The sequence below is a fragment of the Ochotona curzoniae genome, unplaced genomic scaffold, assembly GCF_017591425.1.
Source record: "Ochotona curzoniae isolate NIBS_2020 unplaced genomic scaffold, NIBS_Ocur_1.0 contig_1482, whole genome shotgun sequence".
Taxonomy (NCBI): Eukaryota; Metazoa; Chordata; class Mammalia; order Lagomorpha; family Ochotonidae; genus Ochotona; species Ochotona curzoniae.
In genome coordinates this window covers 3,158,496-3,172,741 of record NW_024465100.1, presented here as the reverse complement: position 1 = coordinate 3,172,741, position 14,246 = coordinate 3,158,496, and the positions used below count along the sequence as shown (strand labels likewise).

The following is a 14,246-nucleotide window of genomic DNA, read 5'->3' as shown; positions in this document are numbered from 1 at the left end:
GAAGCACATTGCATCAGACATTTCCTGAGGTGGAAAGGAAGGCCTCTTTGCTAGAAAGCAGGGAGAATTTGGCTCTGAGAGATCAGAGGCAGTAACTCTAACTCCTTGGCTAAGAACCAATCTTCTATCAGGCAGCTCTCAAGTGGCCTACAAAAAAAAAATCAGATCCAAAGCATGTGGCTTCTAATTTCTATGTTGACACTACAGCCTAGTTTGAAAGATGTATCCCTTTTTGGAGAGAGGAAAAAGACATTCTATTTGATTTGACGTTAAAAATTAAATTAAATTATGGATGATGTCGTCTTCTACATTGGAAACTAGTCTCTGAGTTACAGTGCTGTCCAAATAACTGATGAATGGTCATATATCACTCTTTTTCCTTTTCCAGTTAAATAACATCACATAATGTGTACTGGTGAATATATTAAGTTTATTAAATGTGAAATTAGATCTTAATGATAGTTTCTCAAATAACTTTATGAATTTATCTTTTTATGACCAAAGAATCTGATCTCAATAACATTGAGTTAAGTATTTTGTAATTCTAAAGTATTTAACTCTTTCAATGTACTATACAGACTACAATGTGTGAGTGCCTCTGTGTTCATTCGTTCAGAACAGAGCACTCTGCAGGTGATTAAGAACAAATCTACTGAATGACACAAAGGCCTTAGAGACTTTTCCTTCTGAATGTGTAAAGTTGGGTCGGTTCCTGGAATGGGAGCACAGCTGGTGAGAGTAACTTTAGGTATATGAGAGAACAAGATCAAGGCACCTTTGGGAGAATTTTCATGTTGGTTATTCCCTAGACCTGCAAAAAATATAAAATGATGGTTAGACTCTACTCCAGTGGTTCACTGAGACTCTAAAGAAAAGTTCCAAAATCACTTGTAGGGGTGGTAACCCATGTTTTGTCTTAGATGGATGTTTTTCCCACTGCAAGCTTTGCAACCAAAGGTAAGCAGTGTCCCAGCAAACAGATGACAAACACAGAAACCCCTGAAGGAAGGATCTGCATGGTGCTTTATTGTGACTCTCCTGTAGCTTCAACTCTGAGTCTTCAGTCCGAGCGCTGGACACTTTACCTTTTATTTTGCGAAAGTCGATCTGGCACAATTTGATCCCTATCTTGTATGGGGGCTCAAGGAAAACATGAAATATTTATCAAGTGCTTTATTTCACAGGAGGCAATGTTCCAGGTTAGCTCCTTGGTGGGCATCCTGGAACTGCATTTCTGCTCACCCACACATTGCATCGACCTTTCCAAGGTCACAGACTCTGCTTTTGGCCTATCCATGTGTGGCAATAGAAAAGTGTCACACATCCATTTGTCACCCTCTTAAGTTTGTCTGTTGTTGTGTATAGTGTGATAGATAGATGATTAAAATGTCCAGGAAGGAAAATGAAGGAGTTGGGGGACACAAAGAGAAAGCAGAGGCAGCAGGGGAGGAGAGGAAAGGAGAGGAGTGATATCTGACGGTCCCAAGGAGCCCAAGCTGTTCACCTGCAGGATGTAGACATCGCTGCCAATCACGCTCCAAGGTGACACTGAGACTCACTGACGGGGGCTTGCCAGGGATATTTGGCAGGTCTGCTGTGGACAGGATTTCTCAGGACAAGAGACAGTGGGGTGCAGAGTTGTTTACTTGGCACCATTGACCATCATTAACATCTCTGATAAAGCATGAAGCTGGGTACCTGACTTCATGAAGATGATCAACAATAGTAGGAAGCCAGAGTGAGGGTAGTGACTGGACACAGAGAGAGGTAAGCTTGCCCTGACAGCCACTAGGAAGCAGCCGGCTAGTGTTGACTCTCCACTCCAAGTGTTTTCCTTGGTATAGCTATACCATCCCCTGTTACTCAGCAAGTAACACAAAGGAGCTCGCCTCACAATGCCCTCAAGGTCCATTTTGACAGCATTCATGTCATAATACACAATTATGTACCGCAATTATACAAAATCCAAAGATGAAATGTTACTGCTTACATTGCTTAAAATGATGCTCACAACCAAAAAGAAAATAACAAAAGGAAATTGCCTTAGGAATCCATGGATATACTTGACAATATCTCTCTCTCTCTCTCACACACACACACACACACACATACACACACAATGGAGCCAAAGAATTGTCTTAGCATGCTGCGGTTCTTTGCCATACTTTCATAAAATCCCAGCTCTAGGAAGGGGGAAAAGTGCATTTTCACAGCCTATCGTTCACAAAGAAATAGCTCTCACAGGTGTGTGAGTGACACAGAAAGGAATGCAAATTGTAGGCACCAAGATTGCTCAAACAGCAACAGAGTTTAAACAATGAGACATGAAGCTCTTCTGAAACAGAAGGCCTGGACAGTGACGTTAGTCTAAAGAGGCCAAGGTAAAAAAACACTCATCTGTTAATAAGGAAGAAAACCATCAAGAACTACAACACTTAAGACAAACAGTTCTTTCTACTCTACATTGAAGTTAAATTACAACTTTCCATATTTGGAATAGGAAAAGATTTGCAGTTGATCTATGGATAAAACCCCTCTCTCTTATCCATCCACCCTCCCCTCTTCTAGTAGCTTCGGTTTGCTGCGCAGACATTGTTGCATTGTTTCCTTGTGTAGAACTGCCATTTCTTCATGTGTGTTCATGATGCACTTAAACAATGAGGTATAAGTCGATACTAACCACACCTGTTCCTTCCTGGACTAAGGGGTTGGATCAGTGTTGTGGGCAGAAAACAATCTGACTGTTTGATAAAATCACACACATAAAAAACTATTGCACTTAAAAACAAAAACACACACACACAAAGAAAAAAAAAACTCAGCCCAGCCAGCAAAAGGGCCCAAAACTCCTGATAAGTGGTGTGCTTGCTGCCCCTTGCAGAGCGTCTTGCTCTTTCTGGTGTTCTGTTAATTTTGTCCATTGTTCAATGTCCAGAAATGAAGGCGTCCAAAAGACACTGTAGGCTCTTTAAGGCTAAGTCTTCCTGGTGCTTGTATAACATACAAGTATCTCCTTGGCCACACACTACAAAGCAAGAGCTCCTGTTAGCAAAATGACTAGCAGGGCTCCCCAAAATAATCCGGAAGCAAAGGAGGGTGGGTGCACGTCACGTCCTTGCCTGCAAATGAGACAGAGAAAGCTGGTGAACGGCCTGGGATATGCCAGCAGACTTCCTCCTGTCTTTATCACTCACCCTCGCACCTACAACATCAGCACCCACGCAGCTGTGGGGATCTGTGCGTTTTTTGCTTTAGGACCCTCCTTAACTGTGGCTCTGAATATCATTCCTGTGACCAGCAAATTTCTCCTCTTTCTCTCTGTCGTTATCTTTTATCCCTTCATCCCCCATACTCTGTGTTTCTCTATCTTGGTAGGTAAAAAATACAGCGATAGTCCTATCCTACTGTACCACGGTCTTTGCTTTCTCTCCTTGCATGTGTCTCTCATAACGTACCATAATCCTCTCTGCAACCTGTCAATGCCCCCACCCCACCATCCTGATATTCCACACTCTGTCTACTGGGTTTCTTTGTTATTATCTCAGCCAACAGCACTTCAACATCCCAAATTAGATCTTCCTGGAGCACTAAGTGCTGAAGAGGTTACCAAGGCTTTCTCAAGGCTGTCAAATGAGTGCTCACCAAGGAATACATAAGACATTTTTAGATGCTGCAACCCTAAAAACTCTAAAAATCAGTGTTGTTTTTCTTCCCTGGGATATCAATCACAGCTCCTATGTAACTCCTGTAATCACTAACTCATTGGCACAAAACATCTAGATACATTTGGAAGATAGTTTGCTAATCATGCAGGCAGATGACAATCTTAGAATCACGCAAGGTTCTAGACTGGTGAGTACAGTCATCATGAGTTGTCGAGACCCCTGCTTCTTCCTGCCATCAGCTCCCATGCACTGAAGCTCGGGGATCTGCCAAGGTATTTGTCCTTTGCTATGACCAACCTCATGTCTGCAGAAGTTGGGGCAAGAGGAGATCTAATATGAAGCCAGAGTCAGTCCCCACAGCTACCACCTCCTTCCCTCACATCCCATCTGCTCCCCCTCCTACTCGTCCAGGGCACAACCTCCAAGATGGACTCTACTCACTGCTCCGGTTCCTGAACTAGGACTTGCTAACGTTTTCATATATGACATCACTGATACAGAACTGCTGCTTCTTTTTCATCCACATCAGCTGCACACACTGATGGATAAAAATGTACTGTTCCTGAAACAAGAGACAGGGGGTGTTTTCAGAGCCAGACACAAGCAGAAAGCACAGCACTGTGAAGTGATTATTACAACTAAGTTAATTAACACATCTACCACCCTCTGTGTATAGGGAGAGAACACTTAAGATCCATGAAGTAAATTCTATGGAGTTTGATAAAGTAAGTCATAGAAAACAGAGGAAAATATGGGATGAATAATTACTTTTGAGAGGTCATTTCTAAAATTTAAAGCAATGGGATAAATAAAAATTTCAAACAACGGTTTATATAAACGATAAGAAAAAATGAGGAGCAAGTCAGGAAGTGGAAGGGAAAACATTTCCTGAGATTATGACAAAATTTTAATATCTTTTGTTTAAAAACCACACATTTCTCAGTAACATGGACAGCTAATGAACATCAAACAATAGATGAAATATTACTGGAAAATGGGGCCAATGCTTTTATTCTTAATATCTATCAGTTATTTTGTGTCTACTAAATATTTTTTAGAGCAAATTGGGGCAATATTAATGCTATGATGCAAATAAAATATAAATAAATGTAAAGTAAAATAAACATATTTCATAGAAAACCGGCAAAGCTTGGGAGGAAAATTAACGTTTGATGATAATTTGAGTTTGGTGAGACAGTCAACTATCCAGTGGGGCAAAAATTAATACAAAGCTACTAAATGAGGTGGGCACAGGTCTAAACACAGAGTTTGAAAGAATCTCATTCACTAGCCCTTAACAGGAAAATACTTTGACTAAGCAATGGTGTATCTGTAATAAAACATTAGACCTTACAATAAAATTCATAGAATTTCAGGCAATTTGTGATAATAGAAAAAATGTTAAGTGAAATATATATGTAAGCATTAAATATATACAAAACATATGAATCTGATTGTGTCAAAGTTTCACTTAAATGAAGGCCAAGATGAAATTACAAAAAATTGAAATGTTTATTTTGTTGCCATGGTACTGGGATAATTTTGTGGCCTTTCTTTTTCCTGTATTTCCCAGGGTTATTCCTTGAATAATACTCTCAGCAGTAACCTCTAAATAAGACCTGGTGAAAATGTCCACGTGACTTAATCTAGCTCATATAAAAACATTTCATAGAAAAATGGAATTAAAAAATAGGGATTAGCCTATTATTTAGGAAACCTATGTCTATTACAAGTGTCTACATTTAATATCAGGCTCCTAATTCCAAGTTCCTACTAGATGCAGCCACTGGGAAGCAGTGATCATGACTCAAGCAATCAAGTGCCTGCCCCCCTAAGAGACCCAAACTGAATTCCTAACTCCTGAATGTGCTCTTGACCACATGGACTGTTGTAGGCATTTCTGAAGTAAATCTGTGAATGGGAGTTCACGGTCTCTCAAATCAATAGTAAATCAAAATTGTTTTAAGGTCATAAGATTTATGTTGGTATGTAACAATTGGAATTTAACTAGTTTTCCCTTAATATGCATTTCCCATGAAATTTTGTAAGATATTGCATATAACAAGGATAAAATTTATACTTCTCTCACTGAGTTGGTACTTCATTTGACCCCACACATTTTTTTTAAGATTTATTTATTTTTATTGGAAAGGCAGAGAGTTAGAGAGAAGCAAGAGGCACAGAGATACTGTTGGTTTACTCTCCAAGCAGCCACAATGGCCAGAGCTGAGTCGATCCAAAGCCTGGATCCAGGAGCTTCTTTCAGGTGTCCCAGGTGGATGTAGGGGTCCAAGGACTTGCAGCATCCTCTGCTGCTTTCCCAGATTACAAGCAGGGAGCTGAATTGGAAGTAGGGCAGCTGGGACTCAAACCTGCATCAGTAAGGGATCCCAGTGCCAAGGGTGAAGGCTTAACTCACTGTGCCCTCATACGAGCCCCTGGATAAAAATTCTGACTTCTGGCAGTGGCTTGGCTGTTGTTAACATTGGGAAGTTAATAGCGGATGAGAACTCCCTTTCTCTGTGAGTTTGCGTCTATTTGACTTCTTTTTTTTTCTTTTTCTGAAGATGTATTTATTTGTTTGTTTGTTTGTTTATTTATTGAAAGGTAGAGTAACAGAGAGAAGAGACAGAAAGATCTTCCATCCACTGGTTCACTCCCACAAATGACCACAATGTTTGGAGCTAAACCAATCCAAAGCCAGGAGCTTCCTCCCAGTCTCCCACTTGGGTGCAGGGTCCCAAGGCATTGGGCCATCTTCCAGCTCTTCAAGGCCACAAACAGGGAGCTGAACGAGGGGCAGCTGGGACATGAAGTGATACCCGTAGGGGATATTGGTGCTTAGAGGTGTAAGATTAGCCAGCAGAGCCAACTTGTTGGCCCTGACTTCCTCTTAAATAAATAAATGCATAACGCAGCCTATGCAGCATGTTTCAGAAATGCTGGGCCACGTTTCTGAGGACGTGACTGACTTCACAGTTCTGCTCTTTTCTGAGCGGGATGGAGTGTGCAAGTAGACAAGGTTAGAAAACTAGAAACCCTCGCCCGGAAGGGAATGTGGTATGCCATTCATTGACTGTCTACATAGAGACAGGACTGTGCTGTTGAATCACTCCATCTTTTAGAAAATCATTTGCATCAAAGGGGTTCTCTGGGAAGATAAACATGATAGCATCTTTTTGACTTTTTTCCTTACGCACATTAGTAGATGTTTGGTACAACAAACTGCAAGTGAAACACAGGCTGAATCATGGGAAACAGAGGCACGAAAGAAAATAAAGGTAAATGAACAAGATGTTCCAGAAGGAACTAACCAAGCAGAAAAAAAATTATCTCAGAAACACTGACTACAACATAGAAAACCCAGGAAACCTGGTGGCCACTGCCCCTTTGGCTGACATTCATGCCCTCATGAAGCTTAGAAAAAGGTGATAAAACTTCAAAACGACCATTTCCTTGACAATGTAAACCTGAGATGCTGCTGTGACCCCAGAAGGCAAACAACCAAAATCCGAGAAAAGGGAGAGAGAAAAGGCAGCCCTCCCCCACCTTGCCCCTTTCTTTTCCTTTGCAGACTGCCTCTAGTCCTGTGTGGTCACCCAGAAAAAAGGATATGGCTGGGAATGGAGGGCCCACCAGGTGAAGGCAATTTTTAAAAAGGGATTAAGGCTTGGTCCTTGAGAAAAAACCAAAAGCAAACTGGCTAGCATCAAAGTCTATTCAGTTTGAAAAGGTAAACATTAAGACAAATAGTCCTTCAAGCGCAAAATATTTAACAAAAGGCGTGGCCCTTTGAAGCTTGGGATTAATACTCATCACATGGCATTTTAATCACATATTAGGATGGAAATTTATAGAAGTGAAAGCCAAAAATCAGAACCAATGAATAAAGCACAGGCTAATCACTAGTTAGCGGGCTTCTCTGAGAAACCAGACGTCTTACACCTACGATAGCAAGGTAATGTGCATGTCCCCCACAACAGTCAATTAGAAGGCAGGAGCAAACGAGACGGGAGGAGACTCAAGGAAGTGCTTTCCTAATAATCAACGACACAACTGAATATTAATGATCCTGCTCCAACTCGCCAGCAGATCCATCGGAATGGTCGTGCCATGCTTCTTTCAGACGGGAATAGACCTCCAGGAAGTAGGAAGAAAAGTAACAAGTGAGTGAAATTTCCAAGCATACAGGGCTAAACAGATGCCACCCTTAACTGTGCGTCTTTTGGGTTAGGCTGACACCCAGTGGTGGTATGCAGGAAACGCATGAGGAGGATCAAGAAGGGGCTTTTGTTTTTCCATCTCTTGTTAAATGGTTAAGCCAAGTTGTGGTCTTGACTCTGCGGGCAGTTCTCTCCCACACACACACCCTCAGGAAAAGGACATTACGCCTTCAGCTAAGAAGTTGCAAGGACATCTGGATGAGTGGAATTACGAACAAGCGATTGTACCTGGTCTTGTGCCCACACAGGTGCACTCCCACTTCTGCTCTGAGTCAGGGAGGCTCTATCTGCGGGCCCTGTCCTGGGCTGCCTCTTCAGACTGCATGTCCAGGCTTCGGAGGAAAAGAGGAGTTGGGGAAGAGGAAGAGGAGCACATATGCTGCTTGATATTCTGAGGGTGCTCCCCGTTACTAAAATAATAAACCCAGGGTGAACATCTAGCCTAGCCTTTCAGACTCTTGTTAGGGTGTTCTTGTTTCACTGGTCCCACTTCCTGGCTGCTGATTCCAGCTTCCTGCTTATGCAGACTCTTACATGCAGCAGTCAGGGTCATTCTCACCCACACGGGAGAGATGGCCTGAGTTCCAGACTCCTGGACTCAGTCTGGACTAACATTAAAACCTGTGTCGTAAAAGTAAAAGAGAGAGAGAAAACTTATACCCTGTTCTTTTTGCTTACTCATTAAGTGACTGCAATGACCAGAGCTGGGAAGGCCCAAAGCCAGGATTCAGGAGCATCTCCCGGGTCTCCCATGTGAGTGCAGGTACCCCAGGCCTTGGGTCATCCTTTCCTGCCTTCCCAGGCCGTAAGCAGGGGGCTGGATCAGAAGTGGAGCAGCTGTGCCTACTATGCGTTGTCACCAGTCCCTATAACATTTTTTCTCTGTAGATTCATTCATTTAGTCAAGGCAATGGACAATACTAGTGGGTTAGGGGCTGAAACCACTAAGATTGTGGAAAACAGCAAAAATCTAGCTTGCATCATTATGCAAATTGAATGGGGACTGAGAGTCACATGGAGGGCAAACTAGTAAGAAAAGTATTGAATCAACTCCAACATTTCACATGTAAATTAAGTCTCGACAGCTCCAGAGTGGCTGTTACCTGTGACTCACCTGCAGTCTGTCGTGGGAGATACAGCCTCATGCTGTGTGTGATGGAAAGGGAAGAGACACTAACAGAAGTGTAATGTACACACTGAGCGTGTCTACAGGGCAGTACCTTGAGACGATCTGAATGTATGCAATAAGAAGACGGGAAAGGCAAATGCATAAGTAATTGAAATGCTTGTTTTGAAGCATGCGTTTGATGCATGGTGAGTTCCTCTGTCAGGGACAAGTCGTGAAAGTGCGCGTAGATTCTGGTCCTACCTCTGTCTGCACCATAGACATCCGGTATGATCTCATTTCTGACACGAGCCCTAGGATGTCCACAAACTCATGGTCCCGAATGTGCTGTAACAGCCTGTCCAGGGCAATGAATGTTCCTGTCCGTCCCACTCCAGCGCTGCAAAAGAAGTTTCAGAGAAGGCATTACTCAGCAGGTGCTTCCTTACTGTGGAAAATAAACAGTCCATGACTGAACCGCATGGACAGTGCCATCGTGACAAAAGGCTCAACTCCCAAGAACATCTCTACTCTGCTGAAATCTGCCAAGTGTTTATGGGTCTGTCGTTTTCCTTTTATTTGAAAGGCACAGAGACATACAGAGACAGACACAAAGACAGAGAGAGATCTTCTACCTGCTGGCTGGTTCACTCCTCAAATGCCTGCAAAAGCCAGGTCTAAGCTTGGAACCTGCAACTCCACGAGCACCTCCCACGTGGACGGCAGGGACCTACGGAATTGTGCTGTCACCTGATGCCTCCCAAAGGATACATTAGCAGCAAGCTGGAATTGGAAGCTGACCCAGGACTTGAACCCAGGAACTCTTAGATTGGGATGTCCTGTGTGGCAGCTTACCTGCTGCAGCAGCAAGCACCCACCTCACTGAGCCAACTGCTAAGCTTGCAGGTGAAGTTGGTGCTCCTGAAGTTACAACTGCCTACTGCCTCTGCTTAAGGAGATACGGGTTTGTGTTGCCCTAGCCATGTCCTCCTCCAAGCTTTCTACTCTCGGAGAAACATACTGATTATTGAGAATGCAGGGGAAGAGGTTCCTATCCTAGGGAGCTGGACCGTGTACACAATGCCCTGTATTGTGAATGCTCCCAGGGTAAAGCCCTCACACCCAGCTCCAGCCCAAAACTAGTTCCGGGGCCACAGCCACCCCAGAGCCTCTTTGCAACATATTTACCTTCCCAGTGGGCTGTGCGCCTGCTTTATTCACCCGTGGATTTCGGAGAGTCTCCTTAAAACCTGATTAAATATTAGAATCCAATCTCAACCTGTCTCCAAGTCCTAACACTATGAAAATTGGCAAGGGAAGACTGGAGCAGGCTGACTAAGTGCCCACACTCCCTAACTCTCCATACTAAAGCCATGTCTTGATTCCTTCCAAACACCCATTGAAGGAAGGGTCCAGCAGTTTCAAATTCTGAATGATGGTAAAATTAGGGGAAAACAGCAAACTGGAGTTACATTATCTGATGAATTTGTGGAGAGAAGAATCCAGCACGAAGAGCTTGCAGTCGAGCGCTCGGCTGGCCTTCTCGGCTGACTTTCTTCCTTTGTATCCTTGCGTTCCTTGTAAGTGCTATGTGCAACTTCAGAAGAACAGGGGACATAAAGCCGCGAAGGCAAGCGTTGGCAGCCAGGCCAATGTCAGCAAATAGTTCTGTCATCCCAAGTTGACATCTTGGCCTTTGCGAACTAGAATGCCGTGTGTGTGTGTGTGTGTGTGTGTGTGTGTGTGTGTGTGTGTGTGTGTGTGTGTGTGTGCTCCTACAGGCAAGAGTGCATCTCCCTTCACAAGCTACTAAGCTTCTCTGTTGGGAGGATGCCATTGCTGTCAACCCACATTAGCATTCCTAGGTTAAAAGCTGTGCTTTGTCCAATGAGATTATTCTCAAAACGATTCTTTCCAAGAATAGAAAACAAAGCTTCTCAACCCTGGGGTCACACCCAGGGATTCTTTTTCCCGTGGAGAGCAGGTGCAATTCTGAATAGAACTTCGCAGGTGATCACCCAGTAGCAGGCCACTTTATCTGAGAACTCTGGAGACAAATTGTTTGGATATCCAGAATATTTTCTTTTTAAAAAAAATTTCTCCTCTTGATTGTATGTTGGTTTACATTATTTCAAGGTGTGGTGAGATACTGTAATGTGACTGTACATTTTTCCATGTTACAACCACTCAGAATCATAGCCATATCTTGTACCATTCATGGTGCCCAGTCCTTAAAAGAATCCAAGGACTTTGGGGACTGGCAAGCCTAGATGTGTCTCTCAAGTCCTCCACTTCCTAATTGCATTGTGTAAATAACTGAATCTCTCAGTTTCTTCATTTGAAATGGAAATAACAAAATAGCCACATTGTAAGTAAAGAATGTATATTACTAAGACATCAGTCAATCACAGATTTATGTCACTTAACTGCCCGTTCAGATGCACCGTGCGTCCTTACCTACAGTGAATGATCATGGGGCCTTTGCTCTTGGTGGCTTGCTGTCGGACCATGTGCACAAACTGCAGGACGCTTTCAGCAGCGTTTGCTGTGGGTACCCCGTGATCGGGCCATGCAGTATAATTAAAATGCATCACATCCTGCATCTCATCAGCCTTTAGGGAAAAAGGCAAAAGCAACCATTAATCTCGGAGGCCACTTGCAAGGCTGTCTAGTCTTCAGTAGAGAGCATTGTCAAGTGATTTCTCTTCCCTAGTCTGTGGTGTTTCTACAGACAGAAAGCAACAAGGTAACTTTGGTCAATATTGGCTTCTAAGCCTGGCACAGAGAAATCCCATGTATGCTCAAAATCTTGCCCTGAGAGCAAGGGCAGACTTTGCTAGAAAAATAGACTTTCTGATGTTCTAACAAACAGAAACGGAAAGAAGGACACTTCAAGAAATGCATGGAGCCAGAATGAATTAGAGCCAGAAATATTTTTAAATACTGAGAACAAAATAAGGAAAAGCAAACAAAATCACAAAGTCTAGAATTGCTAAAGCACAATTTTGGCGTTTAATTTCAGAAATTAGTGAGCCCTGCATGTCTTAATTATACCCATATATGGTTAATATAAACAATGAGGATATTTCCCTCTTCAATCTGGCCTCACAAGGTAGTGAATTACACTGACTGTGTTCTATTGCCCTGAGCCTCTTGGAGATAGACCAGCATGGATTGTATTCTTTCCTCTTTACTTTCATCTCCAAAGGTTCACAGTCCAGGCACTTCATTCATACCATCCTCTATGAGATGGGACAAAAATGACATTAAAATGTAACTGTGCTCTGGGGGATCTTCCCTGGGAGGAAGAAGTGTGCGTGCAGAAGCTGGAAGGGCTCGCTGTCTTCTGCCTTGGTGACATGATCTGCTGACACTTGGTTTCGGTGGTGTGGGGGGCAGGTGTCAGCTGTGTGACTCACGTAGTTGATGCGGAAGTGTCTACAGGCCCAGTCGTCCTGTTCTTCCTCCGAGATCATCTCCACAGTGATGTCCCCGTAAGCTATGGGTTCTTCCGTGAATGGCCAGTAATGGTCACATTTCACCTGATGTGGAGATAACACAGTCTTCCAAAACAGGCCAGGGAAGAAATGAAGGCTGAGCTTTGCTCAGGAAAGCCAGAGATACTCATCTCTGGTGAACTACATAGGATGAAAACTAAAGCCAGCACAGTGGTTTCTGTACTTGGTGGGTGACCGTGGCTGGGACGAGCGCTGCTCTCACATGGGAACAGCCCTATTAGGTACGTACCCTTCTTTTCTCGTTACACTGAGTGAGCATGACAATCATCTGCGACTTTTGTTGTAGGACCATTTTCCAGAAGTCATTTCTGGTTTCAGGCAGTGGCCCCTGGGTAGCAATGTACTCATGGGGGGAGTTGTACCCCTGAAAGATACATCAGGTCAGTTACTAAGCCACTATCAACAACACCAAAGGCTGTTCCACACCCCTGGGGGTTAAGGAGCGAGGAAGGAAGGTGAGCGAGGCGAGGGTGAGAGTTTACTGGCGCTAAAACTGGCAAAGGATCGCACAGCTATTCAGGTTATTCTCCTTTTCATCAAGAAGTAATCAGACTGTAGATGCATTGCTTATAAAATCACACCCACACTCCTTTATGACAACAACCGCTATTTTGTAGCTATTTTAGAAGCACAGGTGTGGAGGTGCAGTGCTTGGAGAAGAGTAACTCTTATTTACAACTGTCTAACTCATGTCCTAATAGACTTTCCCTGGGCAGGTTGGCTTTTGGATACCTGATGTTTTAGGTTACTTACAGGAATATAATTGGCATTAATATAGTCTGCACCTTCCTCTTCATTCATGGAGACCAATCTCACTCGGCTGAAGTCATCTGGAAAGAAAAAAAAAAGGAAGGAAATATTAAAAGCAGCATATCTGGAAGATCGTCTCTACTCTGTACAATACTAAGGCAGTGAATGGTATAAGCAGCAGACAGCATCTTGTTAAAATAAATATAGAAATGTTTTCCAAATATTATTTTCTACTCACCGGATTGCTTGGACTCAGTTCTCTTTTACTGAATTTGTGTAAAAATATTTACAGTGAGCAAAAAAATATCTGGCAGAGTTCATGGAAAGCTACAGTATATAACTTACATATATGATTTCCATTTTGTGTAATTAAATCTTCCCGAAAGCATAGGATCTAAGAACATCAGCGCTCAAATGGGATTCGTACAATCGAGATGCTTTTGAGATCTGCACATCACAGCTGGCTCTGGCCAGAGATCAATGACGCTGATAAGTGTGTGACAACAGTTGTTTTTTTTTTTTTTTTTTTTTTGTCTCTCAGTCCCTACAAGACATGGGGTTGGATCACCGTCTTACATGGCAAGATGTTTGTGTAACGGTTTTTACATCGGTTCAGTGGAAGATCTGCAGCAAAGTGTGGAATATCCAATCCGATCAGTTTCAACTCCTGCAGAAGACACAGAATGGATTTGAGATTTGCATAAACGTTTCGGGCTGGATTACAGTTTACAGTGGCTGGTTGCTCACACGGATTCTAGTTTTCACTTGTGATAAAACTAACGAGCTCTAGGCACTGTGATGCTGCAATAGCGCCCTCTGGCGGCACAATTTAATTCTCCTGCTCAACTGTTTGCTGAGCTGAAGAACACACATCTCATCAAAAACTTTAAATGCATTTGTTTGTATTTTGCATGAAAGTTGTTTTATAGCAGAGAGAACATATTTTATGTAAAACCACAATATATATGTAAATATGCGTGTACAT

The 14,246-nt window shown here is 43.0% G+C and overlaps 1 protein-coding gene across 2 annotated transcripts in view; it reads right to left on the bottom strand.

Annotated features, from left to right (window-relative positions):
• Positions 1-2,078: 2,078 nt before the first annotated feature.
• The window catches only part of PTPRO (protein tyrosine phosphatase receptor type O), a 148,076-nt gene continuing 135,908 nt past the window's right edge, over positions 2,079-14,246 (bottom strand). For both annotated transcript variants that reach the window (XM_040967469.1, XM_040967476.1), the window contains 8 exons: positions 13,838-13,928; positions 13,265-13,341; positions 12,741-12,875; positions 12,413-12,535; positions 11,451-11,605; positions 9,258-9,393; positions 4,107-4,227; positions 2,079-3,119 (listed from right to left, as the gene is read on the bottom strand). In XM_040967469.1, the coding sequence (XP_040823403.1) occupies positions 4,123-4,227; positions 9,258-9,393; positions 11,451-11,605; positions 12,413-12,535; positions 12,741-12,875; positions 13,265-13,341; positions 13,838-13,928 (822 nt within the window). In that variant the 3' untranslated portion in view covers positions 2,079-3,119; positions 4,107-4,122. The remainder of the gene's footprint in view (positions 3,120-4,106; positions 4,228-9,257; positions 9,394-11,450; positions 11,606-12,412; positions 12,536-12,740; positions 12,876-13,264; positions 13,342-13,837; positions 13,929-14,246) is intronic.